We start from the raw sequence: 12,555 nt of genomic DNA, 5'->3' as shown, positions 1-12,555 counted from the left end.
CTTATCTGTGTGTTTTGTATTCTTCTGGATTCTGATTGAGGTGGTGAGGTGTAGGTTAGGGAGTCGGATACCAGCGCTTTATGGAGGTTGAAGTTGGACCTCGGAGTTGGGGTTGGAGTCGGTCCCCGCTGCCCCACTGCGATAAGATAGGACCGCGATAGCAGAGGTCGAGAAATGTAGAAATGAAAGCTTGTTATCTGGTATTTCACTGTTGTTTCTATTCTGGCTCTTCTCTCGTTTGATAGACGTGTATGTATTTTGTTTTGAGGTTTGTTTTGTATATATGAATAAAGGTGGTGTCCCGCCTACATGATAACATTATATATATTTCGGTCACCATAATCTAACATATCATCTAGCAGTATTTAATTTCATCAATAGCAATTGAAATAATCTCCAGTTGGGAGAACTGCTTTTATACAGGCTCAGAGTCCAGTGAGCATCTAGCCCTAACATGAGTGGCTGAAAAAGATCGCAATGAATCAATACAGATATACCTCGCTATAGAACTCTTCAACAGTATCTAACAAATAACCAGCCTTGACTACCTTTATAATTTATAATAATATGAACTAACTAGCCAGTTAAACAGCCGTATTATTTGAGCTTAAAACATGCTCTTCAATCTGGTATTGTCAAGCTTTGAAACGATTCACAATGAAGGTATAATCTGCGCAAACAAGTTCACAGCCAACATCACCACAGTAACACTCCTCACAAGAAACTCCAGACTGAATTTTCAGTGAATTCCTGCCTCATTGACTTCTTCATCCTCCCTCCTCCACAAATTCCATGACCGGCACCCTGGTTGAGAAAGCGAGCTGCAAAGTCATCGATTTCGACCATGGACCGCCACACACCCCATGTTCTCTCCCCAGTTCCAGAAGAAGAGGTCAAAACCCAGGAGGATGTGAGAGATAACAAAGAGCAGGATGAGAGGAAGGATGGGAAAACCGCTGTATCCGAGACCGAATCAGACTCTGACGACGATGGCGCCCTCCCGCTCGAAATCGACGTCCACGGGCTCAAGGCAAGGGTATACCTCAACTGCGCAGACATCGATATCATTCCGGCCAGATACCTCGAGAAAGCAGATTGCTCTTGTATGTCCACTAATATTCCATCTAGCCTAACACTCCCCGCGACTGAATCGTCTAACAAAGTCTAGATCTCCTCAAACGAAACCCGTGGATCTTCCGCGCCGCAAAAGACGGCCGTGAGGTAGACATCAGAAGATGGTCAAAGGTCGACATCCGGTTCCGTGGCGTGTTCAAGACCCTGAAGAAGGTTCCACCCTTTAAGCATGGCCTATATGATAGCGATGGCACTGGTAGTTGGCGCAAGAGCTCAAGTACGGGTCCGTCGTCTTCATCTTCATCTACCTCGAAGAAGATCGATTTCGAAGAGGCGGTTAAGGCGCAAGGACAGGTTGTTTATGCTCTTCTTGACGAGATTTCGAATATGTTTAAGCTTCGTCGTGAGATGGACGATCATCGACAGTTCTTTTTTCTGAGGTGAGTTTTTGTTTAATCACTTGTGACGCAGGTATCGGTATATTTCTGATTCGAGATAGACCGAGACTGGTTTCTTGCAAGCCAGAGTACTGGACTGGGTACCGCGCGAAGCATCGGGATTCACCCTACACCGCGGGTTCGCTTTCGCTGGACTATGAACCCTACCGGGGTATGCCGCATGTCGTTGTACCTGTCGTGACGGTAAGTAGGCTTTTTCGTGTTATCCCACCGAGAGGATGAATACTCCCTGTGACTAACATTTCATCTCTCCTCTATAGACAGCCGACCGCAAACATTCCCTCAAGAAAGCCCTAGAAGGCGAATTCAAGCTCCTCCTTGCCCAATACTTGGCTAATATCCACTGTCTCTCGCCTCCCGGCGACAAACTCCCAGACCAAGAAGGCTTCCTCATCAGCCTCCACGGCTCCAAACTGCACATTCTCCGCGGTATCTTCCCAGGCCAAAAGACCTCGAGGGTCTGGTGCGGCCGACACAAACCCTCGGACATCGAGACAACCAGCACAAACGGCCACGTGCCGAGAATGAACATGAACGAGCGGTTCTATAGCAAGACGAATATCGAGCGGTTCATGGAGCAGGTAGAATGGGACCAGCTCTCGAACCCGGATAACGAGAGCGGACCGCGCTCGTTCCAGATCCTGGCGAGCCGCGAGTTTGACCTGTGGATGAAGTGGGAGTTTCTGGCTGCGCAGAAGATGCTATGTGGGATGCTGATGTACCTTATGAGCGGGCAGGCGAGGTGTGGGGTGCTCCAGGAAGTGTTTGGCAAGTACCCGTATGACGAGGGGTATGATCCTGATAGTGAGGATGAGAAGGAGATGGAGGAGAAAGAGGTGAAGATGAGAGAGTTTGAGGAAAAGAAGCGTGAGGAGGGTAAGGCTAAAGCCGTTGAGCGTGAGAATAGGAGGATTTCGATGAAGGATAAGATCGGGGGTCTTGCGGAGGGACTTTGCCAGCCATGGTGGGACTGGGTGTGGGATGACAAGAAGAACGAGAAGCGTGCAAAGAAGGCAGAGGATGAATTGATCGTTGGCGGACCTTGACGGGTTTACTGGGACATTGGATGCAGCGTTCTGAATGGGAGGGAATAGGATAATATTCCAAGTTGAGATTGTTTGCTCACTTCTACATAAGAGCGGAGAGGATAACCAACCCGCTAAAACATCCTGGAAGTTTTATTTAACGCTCCATATGGCGTCTTTCTGACTCAAATTCTGTGAACCCATCAATCCCCCATCCGTCCACTCCTCCAGTCCTGAAATACTCACTAACAACGCCTATCGCATAGCATGTACCCGCTGTGGCAACACCACTAACGAACATTCGCCGTAGTACTTTTCGAAACCTAGACTTCGGAGCGCTCTTCGAATGTGATTGCTCGGTAGATGATTGGTTATAAGACGAATTCCCGGTATAAAAGTCATCATGTGCTGGTTGGACCACAGCCGCTTCATCGGGGTGTTCCTCAGCGATGGTTTCTGGGACATCCTCCATTTGAGTATCGTTGACGGTTGAACTTTTTGTTTCAGGAGCCTTTCGAAATACAAGAATATCTCCTCCACCTGATACAATTTCGTATCCCTCCTTATGCATTTGATTAAGACATGGCAGGAACTTGGCGGGATTCGTCAAGCGCGTGAGCACTTCGGCCGGACGTAGATGCCCGCTTGATGCTTGGAGCGATGAGGTAGTTTCGGCTTCTGTCACTGAAAGTGAAGACGGATCATATGCAAATATGCGATATACTTCGGCATTTGAGGTATCACCCGTCGTTGGTGCCTCATGGTGCGAGGTGCTTATATCTGGGGCTTGTTCGTTTGATTTGTTTAAAAAGGTATTCATAGGCCACTCGCTAGGTGGCGCTGATGAGTCGGCATTTAGGTTTTCCACAGGCTTATTGTTGTTATCGACATCCACAGCATCGGCGGAAGTCTCGCCTAAATCTTTAGGTGCCTCGGTTTCGAGCTCCGATTCGATGCTTAATCTTCTCTGCTCATAGACAGCTCGGATATCATTGGCACGCAACTGATCAAGTCCCTCATCAATTGCTGTAGACATGGGTTTTTCGCTTTCACGTCTGGAAAGGAAACCCGCCCTATCGAGGCCTTCTTCCTTGTGGTGCTTCACTACTGGTTTTTCAGAAACAGTCTTTTCTGCGCCGAAAATTTGGCTTGGTTTAACGATGTTGTCATTCGATAGAGCGCCGTAGCTATCGTTATCTGGCGGCATTGGGTGCTCAGGTTTTTGATTTAGCTGAAACGGCTCGGCATCGGCAGCTCCTTGAGACTCTTCAAGGGGTTTAGGTATGCCATCCATGGTTTTATTAGTCGGGGCAAAATTGGAGGCTTGACTTTGAGGGGTAATAATGAATCCAGATGTACCCTCAGGCGCTGCTGAACTTTCAGGTATAGTGATGTCTCCCTTATTTGAGCTGCCGACAATATCTGATTTAGAGAAATCGTATGGCTTTGCTTCAGCATTCTTTAATGATGAGATGTCAAAGTCTTTGGAGGATCCATGTGCCGCAGCTTGCCCTTCTATAACGTAATCATCTTCAGGTCGTTTGGGAACCATACGACCGCTGACAGGGTCGAATTCAAACCTAGCATCCGTTGAGTCCGGCGAAGGTTGACTTTGTGCCCGTTCAGATTCAGTAACCCGCATGTCACCACCAGAGGCGCTCCGCGAATCCTCCTTGACTCTCCTCCCAATATTACTCCTCGTATCATTCTCCGGCTTATCAAGACCAAACAACGACCGCCACAACGAAGTAAACCCATTCTCAAACCTGACCCCGAAGTTTGAAGCAAACGGCTCCAGTCTTCGCCCAAACAAGACCGCGTATGGATCAGCCTCTATCTCCTTCCTAATCCGTTCCATCCGCTTCTGTGCCTGATGTTCCCAGGAGTCATGGTCATGCTCCTGTCTGCGCCTACCCTGGGTCTCAGGAAAGTTGGGTTTGAAGCTGTTCCAGCCCCAGTCCCATGTTGGATTCCGCCACGACTGATAGTGGTGATCTGGGTATATGGTCTGATGGTCCCGCAAGGGATGACGAGGTCTTCGTTGGCGTTGGTGCCTGCTGAGTATGTACTCTATGTGCCTCTTGTGTCGGTCGCGGTTATATTTTTCATGCGAGCATCCCCACAAGCAGCGAATTTGAGATGTACAGCCGTATGGAGCTTGAAAGGTTGGGGTTGGTAGCCTGCGTATGCTCCGAATCGACACCGTGCTAACGTGAGCCATGGCTGTGGCGATATCAACGATAATAGCGACCGATGGCGGACGGCGACCAGCCGTTTAGGTCACATCGAAGACAGTCGGCGGTGAACAAGAGCCCTACTTGGTAAAGTAGAAGGAAATAGTCTGAAGAGTATAAATGATCGATGCTTGGAGGTGCGGTGAGCTCCAGAGCTCCAAGTTGGCATGCGGAGTTCCTTATCAGTGCGGGGTCAGCTGCCACCTACCGTAATGACGTGCCTGAGTCATCCACTGCATCGACGCATTCGGACTTCTACACAGTATGTAGGATGATCTCTCATGATTCTATACTATATAGGCATTACTCGTATCAAATCTATGCTCATTAGATCTCCAAAGTTGAGATAGCCAAGCCATTAGGTTTAGCGGGCGTCGGATCGAATGTTATAAAGTTCGTCCAAAACTTCAACCCCTCAATGCCCTCTTCTCTGCAGAAAATACCCTTGTCCTCTGCCATCTCCAATTCTTCTGCTGCCACTCCCACGCTCCATCTGAAACGTTGGGCTGCCTCCTGAGCTGTTACCGGTTGTCCAAATGAGCGCCAGTCCCAGGGAACAGGCTCAGGAGGTGGAACCTGTCGGAGATCGGCCATCCAGTCCTGGAGCTGTCGAAGGGTCTTTTCATCGCTCCAGTCGTACCTTTGGACTACTAGGAGACCACTTTTAAACCGTCTAAGTCGAACAGGCAGCTTGAGCTTCTCCCAGAGCTCAGCCGCTCTTTGAAAGTCCGAAGGACTTACCAACTCAACCCCGTTTCGGGAGCGATTGAACACCGCCCAAAGGTCAATAAGACTCATAATTCCACCTTCTTTCTGGAGGACGCCCTTCCGGTCATCAGTGAGATACTCGGCTAAGTTTCGCGATAGCTCAGATAGATATAGGTTGCTGGCGCTGGATCCGAGCATATCTTTCGTCGTAACCATCCCAAGAGCGGCAGCAGATTCAGAGAGAACTGCGCTAGTTTCCGCCGAAGTCTCATCGTTAGCTATGCCTGATTCTCTCGCCAGTGTTTCGGCCAATGCAACAATTTGCTTCGCAGACGACATAAGCGCCTCCAAATCTTCGAACGCATTTCCAATCATAAGCTCGTTGTTTTTGCGAGCTTCAAGCCCTCGTCTTTCCAAACCGGCGATTCCAACACCAGGCGATCGAGTCTGAGCGGGCGCGGTTAGACCAGTAGATACACCTGTCGGATCTGGCGACAATGTTGGCTTTGACTGTGATGGTTGCTGCGGGGCGGGGGGTGCGTTGTAAAGCAGCCATTTCCGCTGGACCAGCGCTCCCTTGAGTCTCTCAAGGAAGATTTTCTCGCCGCCTCCTCGAAAGGAAAGCTTTATATGATCGCTGACATCAGTATTCCGAATATTCCCCTCCTCGAAGAAAGGTGCCGGAGATTCCGACCTGTCCTGGTTATCGGGGCCCCGCAACGCGTTGGCAGTCGATAAAGAGGCACCGCAAATCTCACACTCAAGAAGAGAAGGGTGGTTTAGAAATGTACAGCGCGGGCACATCACCGAGCCACTGCCATTCGATGTACTTGTAGGCCCAATCCCCGCCGGTGGCGTTCCTCGCCCGACCTGAGACGTTGAGGGTGTTATAGCTGGGCTTTCCCGGCTTGTTGCCGCGGCAATTGCAGCCTTCAAAATTGTCGTAAATGGAGGCTTTATTCCACAGGCGAGACAAGGAGGTATTGGTGTAGAGTTAGTCGCCGTAGAGGGGTCGAAATTCGACGGTACTGGGTTGGAAAACGAGCATATTGGACAAACCCATGTCGCATTCACAGGCTTCGGTGGAGGAGGTGTATAGCTAGGTGCCGATGTCTGAGGGAAGGGTGACTGCGTGCCGGCTAATTGTGTCCTCAAAGGTAGCGACCGCGATGGGCTTGCACCCGAGCCTCGAGGTCCGTCTATGTTCTTCGGAGGTTTGGGGTATATGATAACCTTCGCTGACGATTTCCAAAAACCCGCCTGTATAAATGAGCAACAAGCCGTGAGATCAAAACAGGTGGCGCTTTACTTGATATTCCGCTCTGTCGATTTCCTTCAGGTCAATGGCGACACAGTATTTCCGTGGTTCGTCGACGGCGACGTAGCAAACTCGGTGTGACGTGAGGTACGCATGGCCATTTTGATAATTGGCGACCTTGTATTTGCTATCGATTCAAGAAATTGGGAGTTAGCCAACATGGCCTGAGTAACTCATACCAGAGAAAAAGCAAAACAATCGCAGCAGCAGCAGCAGCAGAAGTCGTATCCCACTTACCCTTCGTACAACCCCACCGCATCCTGGACAAAGAGCAGAGTCTCATCGGGCAATAGTAAAGGACGGAGCGCGGTGGTCAGATCCAGAGCCTTGAAAAACATCTAGAAAACTCAACCGGCATTTCTGCGCCTCTTGAAATCCGAAAGAAGACTCCAGGGCGAGAATGGAGGAGATGTTGAAGTGCACCATCGCCGCCGTGACCCTCCTTGGCTGACATAATGTTGATCGGCCCATTTCCTGATTAGGACTAGTTTTCTTTGTATATAGATGCCTCCATTGCCCTGAGCTTTAAGTCTGCTTACAATGCCCGCTACGAAAATGCTACATACATACTGTTCAGTTATAGCTTCGCCATTTGCTCCTCCAATGCAGTCGAAATTAAGCTAGCAGCTGCCAGCGTATCCTCATCTTTGAAGTGCCTTCCGACCTGTTGGATGAAGTGACCCGGTTAGCTTGATGGTTTGCCAGTTGTCACGATAGGTAAAGGATACAAAAGAATATGTTGCCTGAGGGCAGAGATCAATACTTACCAGCTGTAGTCCAATCGGTGCGCCGGTGTACCTTTCAGGTGCATACTTTTTCCATTCTCTCTCGTCCACTACAGTCCTTGGTTGGTAAGACTTGTCTACAGCGTCCAGCTGCGGATCTACATTCAACCCACTGGGAAATACGACAGCAGGCTGATCCAGGATGTTCCAAATTGCAGTGTAGTTCCAGTAGTGGGATTCACCCAGAACCGGCGCAACACCAACATATGCGGGGCAAAGAATGAAATCCACTCCTCGAGATTTCATAAGCGCATGATACTCGTCTCGATAGATGTCCCGTTGGTGGTTCAGCTCCCAGCCCTCGCCCACGGCCAATGGTGCGGGACGGCTATATTGAAAGGCCCACTCGGTGAGAGGGAGGATCGGTTCACCTGTTTGCGCAATGAGCGCACGCTGGCTGGCGGCTGCATCTGGGAAGTAGAGAGAAGACTTTTGGTTTGTTAGCAAACGTCTGCAAGGCATATTATGCGGATGTTTTATAATATTTGAGATGGATTGCATACGATAATATCCCAGCCGTGGCCATGTTTGTAGGGCTCCCAGTCAACTACTTTAATGCCGATACCCTGCAGCTTCTTCTGGGCATGCTTCAGAGCTCTGAGCACCGGGGGATGAGGACGAATACAGCTGGTATCGTTAAGCATGAAAAAAAAATAAAAAAAATATGGAGTAGACAGCACGTACCCATCGTCCCACATAATAGCCACTGTCATATTCTTCGTTGGTCTGGCATCCTTCCAAGGTACTGGCACCAACGATGTTTCTATATCCCATGGCTCCTGATTAAGGACTGCACGTTGAAACAAGTTCAAATCTTCGATAGATTGGCTAGAAAGTGGACCAACCACACCGAGGATTGATTCCTGGCCCGGCTCAGGGGATTTGAGCCCACTGGTCGGGTTTCTTCGTGCGGTTGGACGAAAGCCATAGCCGTTGCAGAACGCTGCAGGGCATCTGATTGAGCCACCGATATCAGTTCCGATGCCTAGCGGAGCACATCTAAAGCCCATAGATGCACCCTCCCCTAGGTCATACTCGAGTTAGCTACCAGTATTATAAAAGTGATAACCCCACTGATGGAACCATGGGCTGACTGACCTCCTGAAGATCCGCCTGGGGTAAGCAAGCGGTTGTACGGGTTCAAGGTTGTCCCAGTGAGGTTATTACTGCAGCATAGGTGCTTGTGGAGTGAGAATTGACCCTGCCTGCAATGAAAGATAGGAAAGAAATTACCATGAGAGACTGAGGCTGATTCGTTCGCACATGGAAGACTGCTCCAGCCTTCTCAAGGCATTGCAGGAGAAGCGCGTCTTCCATCGCAATGTCGTCAACCCTTCGTCTGAATTAGCTAGGTATCATCAACAAATATAAAGGACAACAGTACCAGGCAGCGTAACCTCCATTTAAGGTCAAGTCTTTAATTCCGATATGCTCCTTGACACTAACAGGAACACCATGCTATTGACACTCAGTATTTGGATAGTCCATGAGGTGAAGGGAGTCGCCATAGATACCAAAGGCCCAACTAGCTTTCCAGTCTCTTTATAGTACCTATCTAGCACTTTGGCTCGCGAAATGGCTTTCTCGGCCATAAACTCTGTAGCAAAGTTGAGCTAGGAGAGGTTAACAGCCAAATTCGGTATTGTTCGCAGCTCGACATACCAGCTGATGCCCCACAACAGACCTCTTCAAGAAGGCCACAACCACTTCTTCGGCACTGATTTGACCTTCGCCCATCCGTTCCACAAGAGTCGTGGCGGACATCTCCGTTATAGCGAGTTCCTTGTCCGTAAGGATCCCGCTTGTACGCGGGAAATCCACCACATTGAGCTGAGTTGCAGGAGGCAGCTGGTTAGCCGGCACCATCCATTGTTTCGGAATGGACTGTTGGAGAATGTCGCGAGCTTTGCGAGCATGTGTTTCCCAAGCAGATGCCATGGTTCTGGGGGAGTGAGTGTGTAAAATCCCGGTGGGTTGCGTACAAAGAGAAGCGGGTGTCACGGACTGGACGCCTCGGTAATTATATTCCTTTTTGGCAACACCATAAAGTGCTACTGTTTTATCTGATATGTGTCATGGCGGAAATGCACGGCGCTGATCATTGAGATGGACCTATGATCTCATGCAGCAGAGGACCCAGATGTCTCGTCTCGGCGTTGATGGCCAGTAGAGACTCTGGTTCTACCCCGCGTTTACCAGTGGGTATCAATCCAATAGCCCATACTCATAGATATCAATTCCAAGCTTACCGAGTATCCGCTTCGGAATGAGGGAATGGGTGGGGTGTGTGCTTATCAGTTGGAGATTCGGAGTATGTCGCTGCATGAACGCGTTTAGTTTCCTCTTCGAAGAGAATGCTGTGTGGTTTACTGCGTTCTGTGCAAAACTACAGGTGAGATCATTCAAAACAACAGCAAAGTACCAGCGTTGGATTCTTTTCTAATAATGTATGGGCCGTAACACAAGAGTGCAGCCTTGGAGTAAGTATATCTAGATTCATCGTGGGTCCGCTCGGAACCATTCCGCAAGCCAAGTACTGCAAGGTCAGAGCACCTGCAATAGGCCTGACCATCAGCCAGATTGGCGACGATGAAAAGATGCATAGAGTGGAGAACATCTAGAGGTAGAAGGGAAATGCAGAGATAGAAGAGGAGGACGGAAAAGAAGGAAAATGACACGACGGCCCGCAACTTCCTCCCGCTTCCAGAATAATTTCCATTCCTCCGTCCACCCACATCCCTCAGAAAGTTCCCCCATCTATTCACAGCATGCCAGATCTTTGCACAAAGGGCCGCATTTGGACTGGCATTCGTCGGCGTATTTTGGAGGCGAGTCCGGTTCATTTATCCCCTCCTGATCGTACGTCAGTCCCTCGGTGTTTATGGGAGTCGCAGCCTCGGGCTGAACAGTTACAGAATGAATTCCGTAGGCGTGGAAGCATTGCTTTATAATGCTAGTGAGGCTTGAAAATTCAGACACTGAGTGGTCTGATATAGCAACATGCACTGATGCGAGAATCTTATGCTGACTGAGACGCCAGATATGAAGCTCATGGACAGCAACGATGCCAGGAATCTAAGAGATGGGTTTAAGATTAAGACCGTGCAGAATCGTATGAGGTGCCTTACTTTTTCAAGGTCGTGTTTCACGTCTGCGTGGTCAAGTCCATTCGGTGCGCTTTCGAGCAATATCAGACCGGATTGTCGCACTAGCACCATCAGTTCTACAAGCCCGCGCCATTGAATATAAACGGCTTACCGAGTGGGATAGAAGATAGCATGATCATAGCAGCAATTCCCAGGCTGGTGGCAGGATCAGCGTAGAATCTTGCCTCATATTGAGTCAGCCATATAACCAATGCTGCAATCATTACTCCTAGGTTGTTTGCTGCATCACCAAGAACATGGAGTAAAACACCCATCATTCCCAGGTCGTGTCCATCATGTACGGGTGCTTCTTTATGCGTCAAATGCCGGTGACCAAGATGCTATAGCGAATTTCAGCCAAGGACCTGTTTAAAAACCTTTGAACAGACTCGAACCTTGGTTTCATTGTCAATTTCATGCTGTTTCTCAAGATCAACTTGTTCTTGGGACTTTACTCCCAATTCTGAGTCATGGTGGTGATCACGGTGATTATGATTATGATCATGTTCATGTCCGCCGTGGTGGTGATGCTCTGGATATTGGTCAAAAAACATGAGCATCTGGAGTGGCAAGGCAAGTTACCATGAAGGAAAGTGGCACAGATTATATTCAACCCCAAGCCAATTGACCCAATGATAAACATGAGTTTGGGATTTTCAACATCTGACGAGTATGAGTAAGTAAACCCGTGCCAGACTTGGCTAACGCACGATGCATTGTGACGAAACGCTCAATTGATTGGAGGAAGATGCTGATTCCCAGTGCAAACAACAGACTCCCATTAAAGAAAGCTCCCAGGACTTGCGCTCGTTGCCATCCAAACGAAAGCTCCTGAGGCGAACTACTGGATTCTGAGACCTGGCGGCCGGTGCTTAGTTGAAGCCGACCATTTTTAAGTGACAACCAACCTTTATTGCGGTAAAAGCGGCAATAAACCCAACGAGATCATTTAACTGATGGTGTTAGCTTGATGCAATCTCTGCCATTTGGTACTCACGCACATAGTGGAAGGCGTCTGCCACCAATGCCAGAGAATGGGTGTAAAAGCCAACTATTGCAGATTCAGCGAGATTCTAGGGATGTAAAATCCACCTTTTACAGGAGAATAAGAATACCAACCTGCAATTTCTGTAAAAAAGAAGGCGGCAGATATTGTGATGGCCGCCGCTAGCCGGTGAGACCGCGATATCTGGAGCTTCATTGCCCTGAATTGTGCGGAAGAGTTATGAAGCAAACAGCACGGTCTGGGTGACCGAACCCATTTTGACCCAGAAAAGAGCCGTATTTGCCTTTCCAGGCTGCCTGTGGGCTGCTGTGTAACAGGGAATGCAGGAATGGAAGTCGAATATTAGGTATTTCAAAGGGATGTCGGAATCCGCATCATACATACGAACAGGGTCAGTTCTCTAATCAAGATAATCAAAGCCCATCTCGCTGATTTGCAGGTCACAGTGCTCTCAGTTTTATTTCTCTGTCCGGTGCTTTTGCTCTTATACTGTCTGCAACAAGTACCCCATATCTGCAGTGCTGCGGATGCTTCTCTGCAAGATTGAACAAGGTATGCTCGTTCCCTGACAACCCCGTCCGTGAATAAATATATTGTGCAGAACTTCAATTCAGTCTTTCTGTTTGTTTTTGGAAATTTCCTACTGGTTGACTGGATTGGAGCTTATAGACCGGCCTATTTTCAAGATCGTATACCACTTACCTACTTGAGGCCCTTCCAGTGACCACCCACTTAACATGCCTGAGTGAACCTTACCAACATCGCACATTCCACTTCTCCCATTTCTTCCAGTGTACCTTC

The 12,555-nt window shown here is 48.9% G+C and overlaps 5 protein-coding genes across 5 annotated transcripts; 1 reads left to right on the top strand and 4 right to left on the bottom strand.

Moving 5' to 3' along the window:
* Positions 1–844: 844 nt before the first annotated feature.
* Positions 845–2,578, top strand: APUU_80705A (uncharacterized protein; the record flags this gene model as incomplete). The annotated part of the gene is made up of 4 exons (XM_041697016.1): positions 845–1,103; positions 1,169–1,514; positions 1,574–1,715; positions 1,793–2,578. The coding sequence occupies 4 exons, from the start codon at positions 845–847 to the stop codon at positions 2,576–2,578; spliced, it is 1,533 nt and encodes a 510-aa protein (XP_041562588.1).
* A 136-nt stretch (positions 2,579–2,714) lies between these two features.
* On the bottom strand, positions 2,715–4,778 carry APUU_80704S (uncharacterized protein; the record flags this gene model as incomplete). The annotated part of the gene is made up of 1 exon (XM_041697015.1): positions 2,715–4,778. One exon carries the CDS (start codon positions 4,776–4,778, stop codon positions 2,715–2,717), a length of 2,064 nt encoding a protein of 687 aa, XP_041562587.1.
* Positions 4,779–5,118: 340 nt separating this feature from the next.
* APUU_80703S (ESCRT-II subunit protein VPS36) lies at positions 5,119–7,155 on the bottom strand (the record flags this gene model as incomplete). Its single annotated transcript, XM_041697014.1, has 3 exons — positions 5,119–6,759; positions 6,809–6,944; positions 7,055–7,155. The coding sequence occupies 3 exons, from the start codon at positions 7,153–7,155 to the stop codon at positions 5,119–5,121; spliced, it is 1,878 nt and encodes a 625-aa protein (XP_041562586.1).
* A 239-nt stretch (positions 7,156–7,394) lies between these two features.
* On the bottom strand, positions 7,395–9,540 carry APUU_80702S (uncharacterized protein; the record flags this gene model as incomplete). Its single annotated transcript, XM_041697012.1, has 9 exons — positions 7,395–7,481; positions 7,585–8,031; positions 8,106–8,229; positions 8,287–8,626; positions 8,701–8,782; positions 8,836–8,935; positions 8,987–9,060; positions 9,117–9,215; positions 9,265–9,540. 9 exons carry the CDS (start codon positions 9,538–9,540, stop codon positions 7,395–7,397), a joined length of 1,629 nt encoding a protein of 542 aa, XP_041562585.1.
* An 819-nt stretch (positions 9,541–10,359) lies between these two features.
* On the bottom strand, positions 10,360–11,023 carry APUU_80701S (putative di-, tri-valent inorganic cation transporter; the record flags this gene model as incomplete). The annotated part of the gene is made up of 3 exons (XM_041697011.1): positions 10,360–10,677; positions 10,731–10,810; positions 10,861–11,023. 3 exons carry the CDS (start codon positions 11,021–11,023, stop codon positions 10,360–10,362), a joined length of 561 nt encoding a protein of 186 aa, XP_041562584.1.
* Positions 11,024–12,555: the final 1,532 nt, after the last annotated feature.

Source organism: Aspergillus puulaauensis, chromosome 8, assembly GCF_016861865.1.
Source record: "Aspergillus puulaauensis MK2 DNA, chromosome 8, nearly complete sequence".
NCBI classification, from domain to species: domain Eukaryota; kingdom Fungi; phylum Ascomycota; class Eurotiomycetes; order Eurotiales; family Aspergillaceae; genus Aspergillus; species Aspergillus puulaauensis.
Note: the sequence above shows the minus strand (reverse complement) of the source record. Positions and strands in the feature narration are given on the sequence as shown.